The sequence below is a fragment of the Oncorhynchus mykiss genome, chromosome 10, assembly GCF_013265735.2.
Source record: "Oncorhynchus mykiss isolate Arlee chromosome 10, USDA_OmykA_1.1, whole genome shotgun sequence".
NCBI classification, from domain to species: domain Eukaryota; kingdom Metazoa; phylum Chordata; class Actinopteri; order Salmoniformes; family Salmonidae; genus Oncorhynchus; species Oncorhynchus mykiss.
Window position 1 is genome coordinate 49648496 of NC_048574.1, and position 13437 is coordinate 49661932.

General features: G+C 40.9%; 1 protein-coding gene and 1 long non-coding RNA gene across 3 annotated transcripts in view; one reads left to right on the plus strand and one right to left on the minus strand.

The window, feature by feature from the left end:
- Nucleotides 1-1082: 1082 nt before the first annotated feature.
- LOC110534929 lies at nt 1083-13341 on the minus strand. Its single transcript, XR_002475188.2, has 3 exons — nt 13082-13341; nt 3866-4011; nt 1083-1354 (listed from the first exon to the last, which is right to left on the minus strand). It is a non-coding gene; the product is annotated as an uncharacterized LOC110534929 (long non-coding RNA).
- The window catches only part of LOC110533139 (A disintegrin and metalloproteinase with thrombospondin motifs 2), a 59691-nt gene continuing 58638 nt past the window's right edge, over nt 12385-13437 (plus strand). For both annotated transcript variants that reach the window (XR_005034166.1, XM_021617226.2), the window contains exon 1: nt 12385-12544. Coding sequence is in view for 1 of the 2 variants with exons in the window: in XM_021617226.2 (XP_021472901.2) it covers nt 12460-12544 (85 nt within the window). In the remaining variant the exon portion in view is untranslated. The remainder of the gene's footprint in view (nt 12545-13437) is intronic.

Sequence of the window (13437 nt, forward strand, 5' to 3'; positions counted from 1 at the left end):
AAAGTACTCGTTACATTTTGACAGGAAAATGGTCCAATTCACACACTTACCAAGAGAACATCCCTGGTCATCCCTACTGCCTCTGATCTGGCAGACTCATTAAACATAAAATACTTCATTTGTAAATTATGTCTGAGTGTTGGAGAGTGCCCCTGGCTATCCGTAAATAAAAATAAAATAGTGCCATCTGGTTTGTTTAATACTTTTGATACTTAAGAATATTTATAACCAAATACTTTTAGAATTTTACTCAAGTAGTATTTTACTGGGTGACTTTCACTTTTACTTGAGTCATTTTCTATTAAGGTATCTTTGACTCAAGTATGACAATTGAGTACTTTTTCCACCACTGCTTATTCCACACTATGCCTTTTATACCTCATGGTCCCTCAACTTCAGACACTTTGGAACTCTCCATCTTATCTCTATAAACCCACCCTACCTTCACCCATTTTCCTTATGTTGCTTTTATGCTATACTATTTATGCTACATTTTTTTTCACCTGTGTAATGCTGTAATCCTGCTTATTCTAGGCTTCAAACTGAATGCAGTGCTAAATGTGCAGCTCACAATTGACAGCAGGAACACGGACCACCTAAAATAAGGGTATGTTGCTAATAATCATCTAGCTAGCTTATTTTCAAAACACTAGCCTATTGTTCATGACACATTGTATATATCTGACTGCTACTAGGATGGTATTTTGTACAAGCTGTACAATTGGGGCAGGTGGGCATCATTTAAAAGCTTATTATATTGCCAACATGGTTAGCCAAGTTATAAAATACGATCTTAAAGTGTTTTCCTTTCAAAAGGCACTTCAGACAATCAGATTGTAATTTTGGTGAGCATAGAACAGCATCATCAGTGCATTCAAGTGCATGTTCCATGACAAATTTTGGTCACAATATGACAAACAGGCTCATTCTGTCCAGGACAACCCAGGGTATAACACATGTCATCCTTGTAACTGTGGATCAAACATAATGATTGTAAATATTGATCCTGTGAATGACATGAGTTTTCAAATATGGAAACGTGAAGTGCACACTTGGACACATGGGTGTGTGATTTGCGACATCTAAGTGGTATTTATTATAATCCTCAATGTCTCATCTATCTTTCAGAACACTTCAACTCCTCTTGATTTACAGCATTTACCTCACTCAGACAACAACAAATGTGCAAAATAGCCCAGTTAGCAGGATTGATGGGGGCATCTTCTTGTTGCTTGCAGTGTTCAAGTTTATAACTGCTGTCAGGCAAAACCCATACTGTGCTGTGAAGCGGAGAACTGGAGCTCTAACATCATGAACCGGATGTTACTGTACAGCCACTGCGTCCATTTTCAACCTGTATATGGGATGACAGGGGCTGTGAGTAGAATGGCAACAGCAAAATATTCCTACATACGGGAATATGCCATTGGGGTTCAATATCATGAAAATAATTCATATACATGACCATCTGTTTTTACAAACTCACTTTTCAGCAGTTCTACTAACATACTGTTAGAGGCAGTCAGACAACTGGCCAAAGTGTAAAATATTCTTAATAAAAAATACTAAGAATCTAGGAGACAGAACCGTTCCTTCCTGAACGGTTTGACGGCTGCGTGGTCCCATGGTGTTTATACTTGCGTACTATCGTTTGTACAGATGAATGTGGTACCTTCAGGAGTTTGGAAATTGCTCCCAAAGATGAGCCAGAAGTGTGGAGGTCTACAATTTTTGAGGTCTTGGCTGATTTATTTTGATTTTCCCATGATGTCAAGCAAAGAGGCACTGAGTTTGAAGGTAGGCCTTGAAATACATCCACAGGTACACCTCCAATTGACTCAAATGATGTCAATTAGCCTAACAGAAGCTTCTAAAGCCATGCCATCATTTTCTGTAATTTTCCTAGCTGTTTAAAGGCACAGTCAACTTAGTGTATGTAAACTTCTGACCCGCTGGAATTGTGATACAGTGAAATAATCTGTCTGTAAACAATTATTGGAAAAATTACTTGTGTCATGCACAAAGTAGATGTCCTAACCGACTTGACAAAACTATAGTTTGTTAACAAGAAATGTGTGGAGTGGTTGAAAACGAGTTTTAATGACTCCAACCTAAGTGTATGTAAACTTCCAACATCAGCTGTATTCCCTATCCGGCCCGGAGACCAAGACCATGGAGGAATATACTGAGGACTCTCTGTCTGCAGGGACCCTGCATCCGTGCATCGACTACCAGCGGAGGAATGCGAGTTCCACTGTTCTACCCTCTCCTTTCAGGGATATGTCATCGCTAAAGGAAATGTCCAGATGGACCCAGAAAAGATGAACGCAGTAGTGGATTGGCCCCAACCTACATCCAGGGAGCAGCTACATTGTTTCCTGGGGTTTGCCCATGTCTACCGGCATTTCATTTGTGGATAAAGCACCCTGGCGGCCCCCCTCTCGCCACTGACCTCTCACAAGGTACCGTTCACATGGTCCCCAGTGGTTGACAGAGCATTTGTGGACCTGAAGCATTGGTTCACTACAGTCCCATCCTCGTCCATCCGGACCCGTCCTGTAAGTTGGTGGTTGAGGTCGATGCTTCTGATGTTGGAGTGGGGGATATCCGGTCCCTGCAATCCGCCCAGGACCAAAAGCTCTATCCCTGTGCCTTTCTGTCCCATCATCTCAACTCTGCAGAAAGAAACTACAACGTGGGTAACTGAGACCTCCTGACGGTCAAGATGGCACTGGAGGAGTGGAAACACTGGCTGGAGGGAGCAGAACACATATTTGGAATATCTCCGCACAGCCAAGACTCCTTAACTCCAGGCAAGCCCGGTGGGCTCTGTTATTCACCAGGTTCAACTTCACCATTTCCTATCATCCAGGGTCGAAGACTGTTAAAACTGACGCCCCCTTTCGCCTGTACAGTCCCGCTGCCACATCCTCTGACTCCGAGACCATCCTCCCTACCTCATATCGTGCGGCTGCTGTGGGCTGGGGTATTGAGACCCTGGTCCGCAAGGCACAACGTTCCCAGCCTTCCCCTGGAGGGGGCCCGGCTAACCAGTTGTTCATCCCTAATTCAGACCAGTCCTGGAATGGGCTCATTCCTCCAGGCTTACCTGTCATCTGAATTCCCGTCGAACCCTGGCCTTCCGACAACGTTTCTGGTGGCCACAATGGTTCCTGACGCCTCTGCCTTCATCGCCGCATGCACTGTTTGTGCTCAGAATAATACTCAGCGGCAAGCCCCTTCCGGCCTCCTTCAGCCACTACCTGTTCCTCATCATCCCTGGTTCCATATGTCCCTGGACTTTGTCACTGGGCTCCCTCCATCTGATTGCAACACCATCATTTTGACAGTAGCGGATCGGTTTTCCAAGGCCGCCCATTTCATCTCTCTGCCAAAGAGACGGCCCAGCTCATAGTGCAGCACGTCTTCAGGATCAATGGACTCCCGGTGGACATGGTCTCCGACCGGGGTCCTCAGTTCTGGAAGGCGTTCTGCACCCTTATTGGGTCGTCGGCCAGCCTGACCAGCAAACCAAGACCTGGAAACGACCTTAAGATGCCTCGTCTCGTGCAACCCCACTACCTGGAGCCAACAGACCTCTCCCGAGTCCGTACGGGAGTTGCAGCGATGAGACAAGACTAACTACCAATTGGATACCATGACATTAAGGAGAAAAATGGGTAAAAAAAACACCAAAAAAATCTAAGGAGATTATCATGGACTTCAGGAAAGATCAGAGGGGCCCCCCTACCCACATCAACGGGACAGCATTGGAGAAGGTGGAAAGTTTTAAGTTCCTCGGCGTACATATCACTGACAAACTGAAATGGTCCACACACACAGAAAGACTAAAACCCTTACAAACCTTTATAGATGCACAATATAGAGCATCCTGTCGGGCTGTATCCCCACCTGGTATGGCAACTGCACCGCCCACAACCGCAGGGCTCTCTGGAGGGTGGTGGGATCTGCCCAACACATCAGCAGGGGAAACTACCTGCCCTCCAGGACCTACAGCACCCAATGTCAAAGGAAGGCCAAAAAGATAATCAAGGACTATAACCACCCGAGCAACTACTTGTTTACCCCGCTTTCAATCAGAAGGCGAGGTCAGTACAGGTGCATCAAAGCTGGAACCGAGAGACTGAAAAACAGATTTTATCTCAAGGCCATCAGACTGTTAAATAGCCTTCACTAGCACAGAGGCTACTGCCTACATACACAGACTTGAAATCACTGGCCACTTTAATAAATGGACATTTGTCACTTTAATAAGGTCACTATAATGTTTACATATCTTGAATTGCTCATCTCAAATGTATATACTGTATTCTATACTATTTACTGTATCTTAGTCTATGCCTTTCTGACATTGCTCATCCATATATTTATATATTCTTAATTCCATTACTTTACTTAGATTTGTGTGAATTAGGTATTTGTTGTGAAATTGTTAGATATTACTTGTTTGATATTGCTGTACTGTCAGAACTAGAAGCACAAGCATTTCGCTATCCCCCAAATAACATCTGCTAAACACGTGTATGTGACCAATACAACTTGATTTGATTTGACCTGAGGACAAACACCTTACTCTAGGCTCAGATTAAAGATATGACAGATAGGAGTGGCTATAGAGTCAGCTACCATCCTCGGTAGCTTTCCATCTAAGTTGCCAATGCCAGGACATTTGTCATTATTGATCGATAGCAATAATTTCCCCACCTCTCCCACATTAACTTTACAAAATTCAAACTGGCAATGGTTTTCTTTCATTATTAGTTTTTTATGCATGAGTGCGATGGCTCACTAGTCGTTGTTGACATTTCCTGCCTAAGTTTGCCCACTTTGCCAATTAAGTAATCATGAAAAGAATTGGCAACATCAAATGGTTTTGTGATGAATAAGCCATCTGATTCGATGAAAAATGGAGTTGAATTTGTCTTTCTGTCCATAATTTCATTTAAAGTACTCCAAAGTTAGTTTTTTTCCATCATTCTTTATGTCATTGATCTTGGCTTCATAATGCAGTTTCTTCTTCTTTTTGCTGAGTTTAGTCACGTAATTTCTCAATTTAACATGCGTCAGCCAGTCAGATCTGCAGCCAGACTTATTAGCCACTCCTTTTGCTTATCTCTTTCAGCCATACAGTTTTTCAATTCCTTAACAGTTCTAACAGTCCGTTTCTTAACAGGTGCATTTTTATCAATAATTAGAAGAAGCAATTTTATAAATCCATCAAGTGCAGCATCTGGATGCTCCATATTAATCACATCAGACCATCAAATATTTTTAACATCAGCCACATGAGAGTCACAGCAAAATATTTTGTATGATCTCCTATACACTATTTTAGGCCCAGCTTTTGGAAATGTGGTTTTCCTGGATATAGCCACTATATTGTGATCACTGCATCCAATGTTGTACGGATATAGCTTTAGAACAAAGTTCTACAGTATTAGTACAAATATGATCGATACATGTGGATGATCTTGTTCCTGCAGTGTTTGTAAACACCCTGGTAGGTTGAATAATAACCCAAACCAGATTACAAGCACTGGTTGCAGTGAGAAGTGTTAAACAAATCAAAATATATTTATAATTTAGGTTCTTCAAAGTAGCCACCCTTTCCCTTGATGACAGCTTTGCACACTCTTGGCATTCTCTCAACCAGCTTTGTGAGGAATGCTTTTCCAACAGTCTTGAAGGAGTTCCCACATTTGCCTAGCGCTTGTGGGCTGCTTTACCTTCACTCTGCGGTCCAATTCATCTCAAACCATCTCAATTGGGCTGAGGTCGGGCAATTGTGGAGGCCAGGTCATCTGATGCAGCACCCCATCACTCTCCTTCTTGGTCAAATAACCCTTACACAGCCTTACACAGCCTTCTTCTTATTGGTGTCCTTTAGTAGTGGTTTCTTCGCAACAATTTGACCATGAAGTCCTGATTCACGCAGTCTCCTCTAAACAGTTGATGTTGAGATGTGTCTGTTACTTGAACTCTATGATGCGTTTATTTGGGCTGCAATTTCTGCAATTTCTTCCTTTCCTGTGGCGGTCCTCATGAGAGCCAGTTTCATCATAGCGCTTGATGGTTTTGGCGACTGCACTTGAAGAAACTTTCAAAGTTCTTGACATTTTCCAGATTGACTGACCTTCATATCTTAAAGTAATGATGGACTGTTGTTTCTCTTTGCTTTGAGCTGTTCTTGCGATATTATGGACTTGGTCTTTTACCAAATAGGGCTATCTTCTGTATACCGCCCCTACCTTGTCACAACACAACTGATTTGCTCAAACACATTAAGAAGAAAATATATTCCACAAGTTAACTTTTATCAAGGCACACCTGTTGATAGAAATGCATTCCAGGTGGCTACCTCATGAAGCTGGTTAAGAGAATTCCAAGAGTGTGCAACGCTGTCATCAAGGCAAAGGGTGGCTACTTTGAAGAATCTAAAGTCTCAAATCTATTTTGATTTGTTTAACACTTTTTTCATTACTACATGATTTCATATGTGTCTTTTCCTAGTGTTGATGTCTTCGCTATTATTGTACAACGTAGGAAATAGTCAAAATAAAGAAATACCCTTGAATGAGTAGGTGTTTCCAAACTTTTGACTGGTGCTCTATGTATAATGAGAAAAGAAAAGCTACATGTATCTAATTAACAGGGGCGCAACTTTGGTTTTAGAAGTGGGGATCAGAGGGTCCTCCCTTTTTTGGGGGCATCTAAAGCTAATTTCCCGAATGTCTACACAATCTAATATGACCTACGGCCCTTTTAGCCGTCTCTATTCAGAACAACAAAAAGTGAGCAAAAATGCCCTCGGTCATCAAGCTAGGAAAGAGACCACTATTAAATATATTTAAATGATTGATAAGACTTAACTATATTAATGATAATTCAATAATCAATATTAACCAATAGCCTAACAAACGAACAACACTTACAAATAAAGTACAACAATGTAACTTTTGATTGTCTTTGATTGTCTCTTCCCAACACAACTTCCTTCCAATCTTTTTTTTTATGTCTCAATGGAAAGGTTTGGAAATCAAAAGGTTTATAAAAAGACACATGCACCTCCTACACATTAACACACAGAAACAGTTCATCCTCCATATACTTCATATCAAGGGCCTAATACTATTGTAGAGCTATTTTTACACACAATATAGCTGTGTCACCCCATCCTGCTCCTAGGGGTCCACAGCCCTGCAGCACCCCAACCCAACACACCCCATTCAGCTTTAAGATCTTAGTGAAATATTCATTATTGGTTTCAGGTGTGTTAGGCCAGAGTTACAACCAACAGTATGTCAGAACCCCAGGGCCAGGACTGAGCAGCCCAACAACTAGGGATTGCCAACAGTAAATAGGTATCTCTCCTGACGTGGGCATGTTTTCAATATAGGTGTAACGACGTTCGTCTGTAGGAGGAGAAGCGGACCAAAAAGCAGCGTGGTGGTTATTCATGTTCTTTAATGGAAAACTGAACGATACATGAAATAACTCAAATCTACAAAACAACAAACGGAACGTGAAAACCTATACAGCCTATCCTGTGACAACAAACACAGTGACAGGAACAATCACCCACAAACACACAGTGACACCCAGGCTACCTAAGTATGATTCTCAATCAGAGACAACTAATGACACCTGCCTCTGATTGAGAACCATACTAGGCCGAAACATAGAAATACCCAAATCATAGAAAAACAAACATAGACTGCCCACCCAACTCACGCCCTGACCATACTAACTACATACAAAACAAAGGAAATAGAGGTCAGAACGTGACAATAGGCTCCTTTTGTCATACAGTATTCCTTATAAGGAATCCAGACCTTATGAAAGTTGCACAGCATACCCTTAGTCTGGTAATAAATCAAATATAGTGATACATAACTTGACATTTCTGCCACCCGTTATGACATTGTGGGAAGATAACCAACCTTCCATTAATGGCAATGCATTTCTTACCCGCTATGAATGCTAGATTACACAGTATCTTCTGATAACAGTCTCCATTATCAACATTTCCAAGCAAACAAAAACACGGAGAATCTGTAGACATGCTGAAATTAAAGAACATACTATTTGCCAGAGTTAAGCCAGCCTTCACAAAACCATAACATTTGCAAACATGTCCCCTTTCGTGTTTTACAACTCCAGGAAAATATTTACTTTTCTGAGTGCATGATATTCAAATCAAATCCAATCAAATTGTATTTGTCACATACACATGGTTAGCAGATGTTAATGCGAGTGTAGCGAAATGCTTGTGCTTCTAGTTCTGACAATGCAGTAATAACCAACGAGTAATCTAACTAACAATTCCACAACTACTACCTTATACACACAAATGTAAAGGGATAAAGAATATGTACATAAAGATATGTGAATGAGTGATGGTACAGAACGGCATAGGCAAGATGCAGTAGATGGTATCAGTTTAACTGGTATATAGTTAGTTCTATGGATGGTTTTAAACTGCAGTAATTCATGTCTGAGATTATATGAACGTGACTGGGCATTCTAACATAAAGTTGAAGTCAGAAGTTTACATACACTTAGGTTGGAGTCATTAAGACTTGTTTCTCAACCACTTGACACATTTCTTGTTACCAAACTATAGTTTTTGCATGACACAAGTAATTTTGCAATTGTTTACAGAAAGATTATTTCACTTATAATTCACTGTATCACAATTCCAGTGGGTCAAAAGTTTACATACACTAAGTTGACTGTGCCTTTATTAAACAGCTTGGAAAATCCCAGAAAATTATGTCATGGCTTTAGAAGCTTCTGTTAGGCTAATTGACATAATTTGAGTCAATTGGAGGTGTAGCTGTGGATGTATTTCAAGGCCTACCTTCAAACTCAGTGCCTCTTTGCTTGACATCATGGGAAAATCAAAAGAAATCAGCTAAGAGCTCAGAATTTTTTTTGTAGATCTCCACACTTCTGGCTCATCCTTGGGAGCAATTTCCAAATGCCTGAAGGTACCACGTTCATCTGTACAAACGATAGTACGCAAGTATAAACACCATGGGACCACGCAGTCGTCATACCGCTCAGGAAGGAGACGTGTTCTGTCTTCTAGAGATGAATGTACTTTGGTGCGAAAAGTGCAAACCAATCCCAGAACAACAGCAAAGGACCTTGTGAAGATGCTGGAGGAAACAGGTACAAAAGTATCTATATCCACAGTAAAACGAGTCCTATATCGACATAACCTGAAAGGCCGCTCACCAAGGAAGAAGCCACTGCTCCAAAACCGCCATAAAAAAAGCCAGACTACGGTTTGCAACTGCACATGGGGACAAAGATCATACTTTTTGTAGAAATGTCCTCTGGTCTGATGAAACAAAAATAGAACTGTTTGGCCATAATGACCATCGTTATGTTTGGAGGGAAAAGGGGGAGGCTTGCAAGCTGAAGAACACCATCCCAACCGTGAAGCGTGGGGGTGGCAGCATCATGTTGTGTGGATGTTTTCCTGCAAGAGGGACTAGTGCACTTCACAAAATAGATGGCATCATGAGGTAGGAAAATTATGTGGATATATTGAAGCAACATCTCAAGACATCAGTCAGGAAGTTGAAACTTACTCACAAATGGCTATTTCCATTTGGACAATGACCCCAAGCATACTTACAAAGTTGTGGCAAAATGGCTTAAGGACAACAAAGTCAAGGTATTGGAATGGCCATCACAAAGCCCTGACCTCAATACTATAGAACATTTGAGGGCAGAACTGAAAAAGCATGTGCGAGCAAGGAGGCCTACAACCCTGATTCAGTTACAACAGCTCTGTCAGGAGGAATGGGCCAACATTCACCCAACTTATTGTGGGAAGCTTGTGGAAGTCTACCGAAACGTTTGACCCAAGTTAAACAATTTAAAGGCAATGCTACCAAATACTAATTGAGTGTATGTAAACTTCTGACCCACTGGGAATGTGATAAAAGAAATCAAAGCTGAAATATATCATTCTCTCTACTATTATTCTGACATTTCACATTCTTAAAATAAAGTGGTGGTCCTAACTGACCAAAGACAGGGAATTTTTACTAGGATTAAATGTCAGGAATTGTGAAAAACTGAGTTTACATGTATTTGGCTAAGGTGTATGTAAACTTCCGACTTCAACTGTATCTGTATTAATTCATCAGCATCAATAGCTTCGCCCAGGTCTTCCTCACATTTTTGTTTTACATGTTTTGTGTCATCGGGAAAAGCCACTACATCCCTTGATACAGTTTGGAAATCAACTTTAGAGGTTTGTCACACTGCCTTAAAATCTTTGAAGCTTCTTGCTTGTCCAGTGGGGGTTTTATGACACCTTACGCCCATTGTAAATTGTAAGGCAGCAGACGATTTCTGCTCTAGCATGGGTGACTGGAATGTCTTTGTGCTCTATGAAAAGCTAACAGCCCCAAACTAGAACATCAAACAATGGACACGGGGACACTATATTTCATCCTCCGAATGCTGGTGATGACAAGAGATGGAATGTGGAAGATGAATGTCTATTTTGTGATGTCATGAAAAGTTAAATGAAGACTTTATGATGAAAACATTGTAACTTGAAGAGTTCTCATAATGTGTATATGATGTTTACATACTTTACGTTGTTTCGAAAACATCCAGATTAAAGAGAATGTTTTTGTGACGATGTCTAACAAGATCATAGTAAATTGTGATACCTTGCCTCGTAACTAGCTATGCCCCAGGGATCCCAGAGAGCGGGCCAGCAAGACGGAAACGCCCCTTTCTACCCAAAGGTATAAAGCATTTGAGTTAAGAATTAACATACCAGACTAGGATGACCATGCGCTGCAGCCGAGGTCTACAATTAGTCATGACCCCAAAACACAACACGAAGTAGTATCCAAGGCCATTTAAGCTGTTCTGGTGGCTCAAAACCCTATTAACTCAAGCACCTGCTTTCAATATACTTTGTATCCCTCATTTACTCAAGCATTTCCTTTATTTTGGCAGTTCCTGTATGTCCCTGCTTAACATGGCTACAAATACCATCAATCAACTTGTCTGTGTAATACACTGCGTAATATGCAATTAAATAATTTGCTTACTAACAGGGGTGAACGAACCACACAGTCCTATTCTATCATGCACATAACACGATGGAGATTGTTAAGGTTATGGAATACATATTTTAAAGGCTGAAGTGGCCACATCTTCACATGCAGACCTGGCATGTAATAAAAAGAGATGGGTTATGTGCTTTGGTGAGACGTCGCATATTTGAAGAGTGGTTGAGGGATCTGGGTAATGTCTTGAATACATGTTTCGACAGCTGCCGGACTCAAATGCTCAGTAAATTATAGAAGCCATAGCTAAAATACCTGCAGGAGGTGAGGGCAGCAGAAGAGGCATAAGATTCTAGTAGCTTTTTTTCTACTATAGGATGGCACATATTTTTGTGGGATTTTAGCAATTCTACAGTATGTTGATTGCTGTCACTGTGTATAATACAGGTAACGAGTGGAGGACAGAGGAGCCTCTTAAAGAAGAAGTTACAGGTCTGTGAGAGCCAGAAATCTTGCTTGTTTGTAGGTGACCAAATACTTATTTTCCACCATAATTTGCAAATAAATTCATAAAAAAATCCTACAATGTGATTTTCTGGAAAAAAATTATCATTTTGTCTGTCATAGTTGAAGTGTACCTATGATGAAAATTACAGGCCTCTCCCATCTTTTTAAGTGGGAGAACTTGCACAATTGGTGGCTGACTAAATACTTTTTTGCCCCACTGTATATGGGGGGGGGGGGGGGGGGGGGGGGGGTAAAGCATGGCACTTGCAAAACCAAGATCTTGTTTTGATTGGTGGTCATGTAGGCACAGCATGACTAAGTAGCTTTAGAAAAAAAGTGTCTGCTAAATGCCATTCATTATTATTATTATTATTATTATTATTATTATTATGTAAGGCTCCATAGACCATGGGAAATTCAAGGTCAGAGGGTGATGGACTGTCTTGATTCTCACACCGATATGTCTTATAACCACTTGTAAAGTTCGTTATCGATTTAAACTGGCCAAATATGTACCCTATGTCGTTATCACTGTTCCCTGTAAGTGATAATGTTACATGATATAATAGCAATTGAGAGAGTAGATGATATTCAGCTGTCACTGTGTGAACACTGTCAAAGACCAAGTTGGCTTAATTTCCAAACATTACTTTATTACGTGTGAGAGAGAGAGAGAGAGAGAGAGAGAGAGAGAGGGAGAGAGATAGGGAGAGAGAGAGAGAGAGAGAGAGAGAGGAAGAGAGGGGGGAGAGAGGGAGAAGCAGAGGGAGAGAGGGAGAGGGAGAGGGAGAGAGAGAGAGAGAGGGGGAGAGGGACTGGTAGATCGCATTATCTAGAATCTCAAAGTCCGCCTCTCTGATGTGCGGTCTTTTTCTTCATACCTGCAATGGATGTTACGCCTGGATTTGCAGTCTTTATTATTTTACAGCATTTAGTTCACGCGAATGGACTTTATATCTCCAATGGCATAGGTATGTGTGACTGATTGTTTTATACGTTTTATACAATTGTGTAAAGCTTAGGCTATAACCTAGGTAGGCTACCACCCTTGCGAAAATGATCTGATCACGATTCGATATTGGAGCATGTCAAATTCACACAGGTTATGTCGTAGCCTATACAAGTTCAATAACCTTTTACATAAACAGAAATATCGTTGAGTACCCATGGTAGTTTTTTTTGCAGTGTCTCAGTACGTTTCCCATTCTTTTGCATAAGACCAACTTTTTCCACATTTCTTTTTCATTCAAACACAATTTACGTGCGCTCAATTTCAGCATCTGAAGAACATTCCAATGGTACATAGATCAAGCACTATTGATTCAAATTCGTTATATATATAGTCGTATGAATTAGCAAATGTATTGTTGAAGTTTTTATAGCAGTTATAGCTTTAGTTAACCTAACAACGACCGTCTCCAAATAAGCCATTGCATTTGACTAGTAAAATAAATGGTTGGAATGAAATTCAACTTTACGCTTCAATTTGATTTGATATTTGTAATTACCTGATTTCATGAATATCGACCTCAGTTATTCTTCCTAGTTGACAGCTTTAATCATCACCCGGTCTTGACATGTGCTTGTATGCGTGCTGGGTCACAGCTTCCAACCAAAACTGTCCAACTTGCAAGTAGACAATAGATGCAGTCATGCATATAAATTGATGTGTTTGCTCTGAACTTGGACGAGTCGAGCGTGCTCATCTGCGCGCGAACGGGCGTGAACACAGGGGCACACCGACGTTTTTGTTGTTGTTGTTGATAGGCCTATTAGTCAATGCTCATTATTGCCTGTGGTTTATTGATAAGGTAGGAAATACACCAAAGTCAGTTGTGGTTGTAAAATGTGTCAGCGATAGATT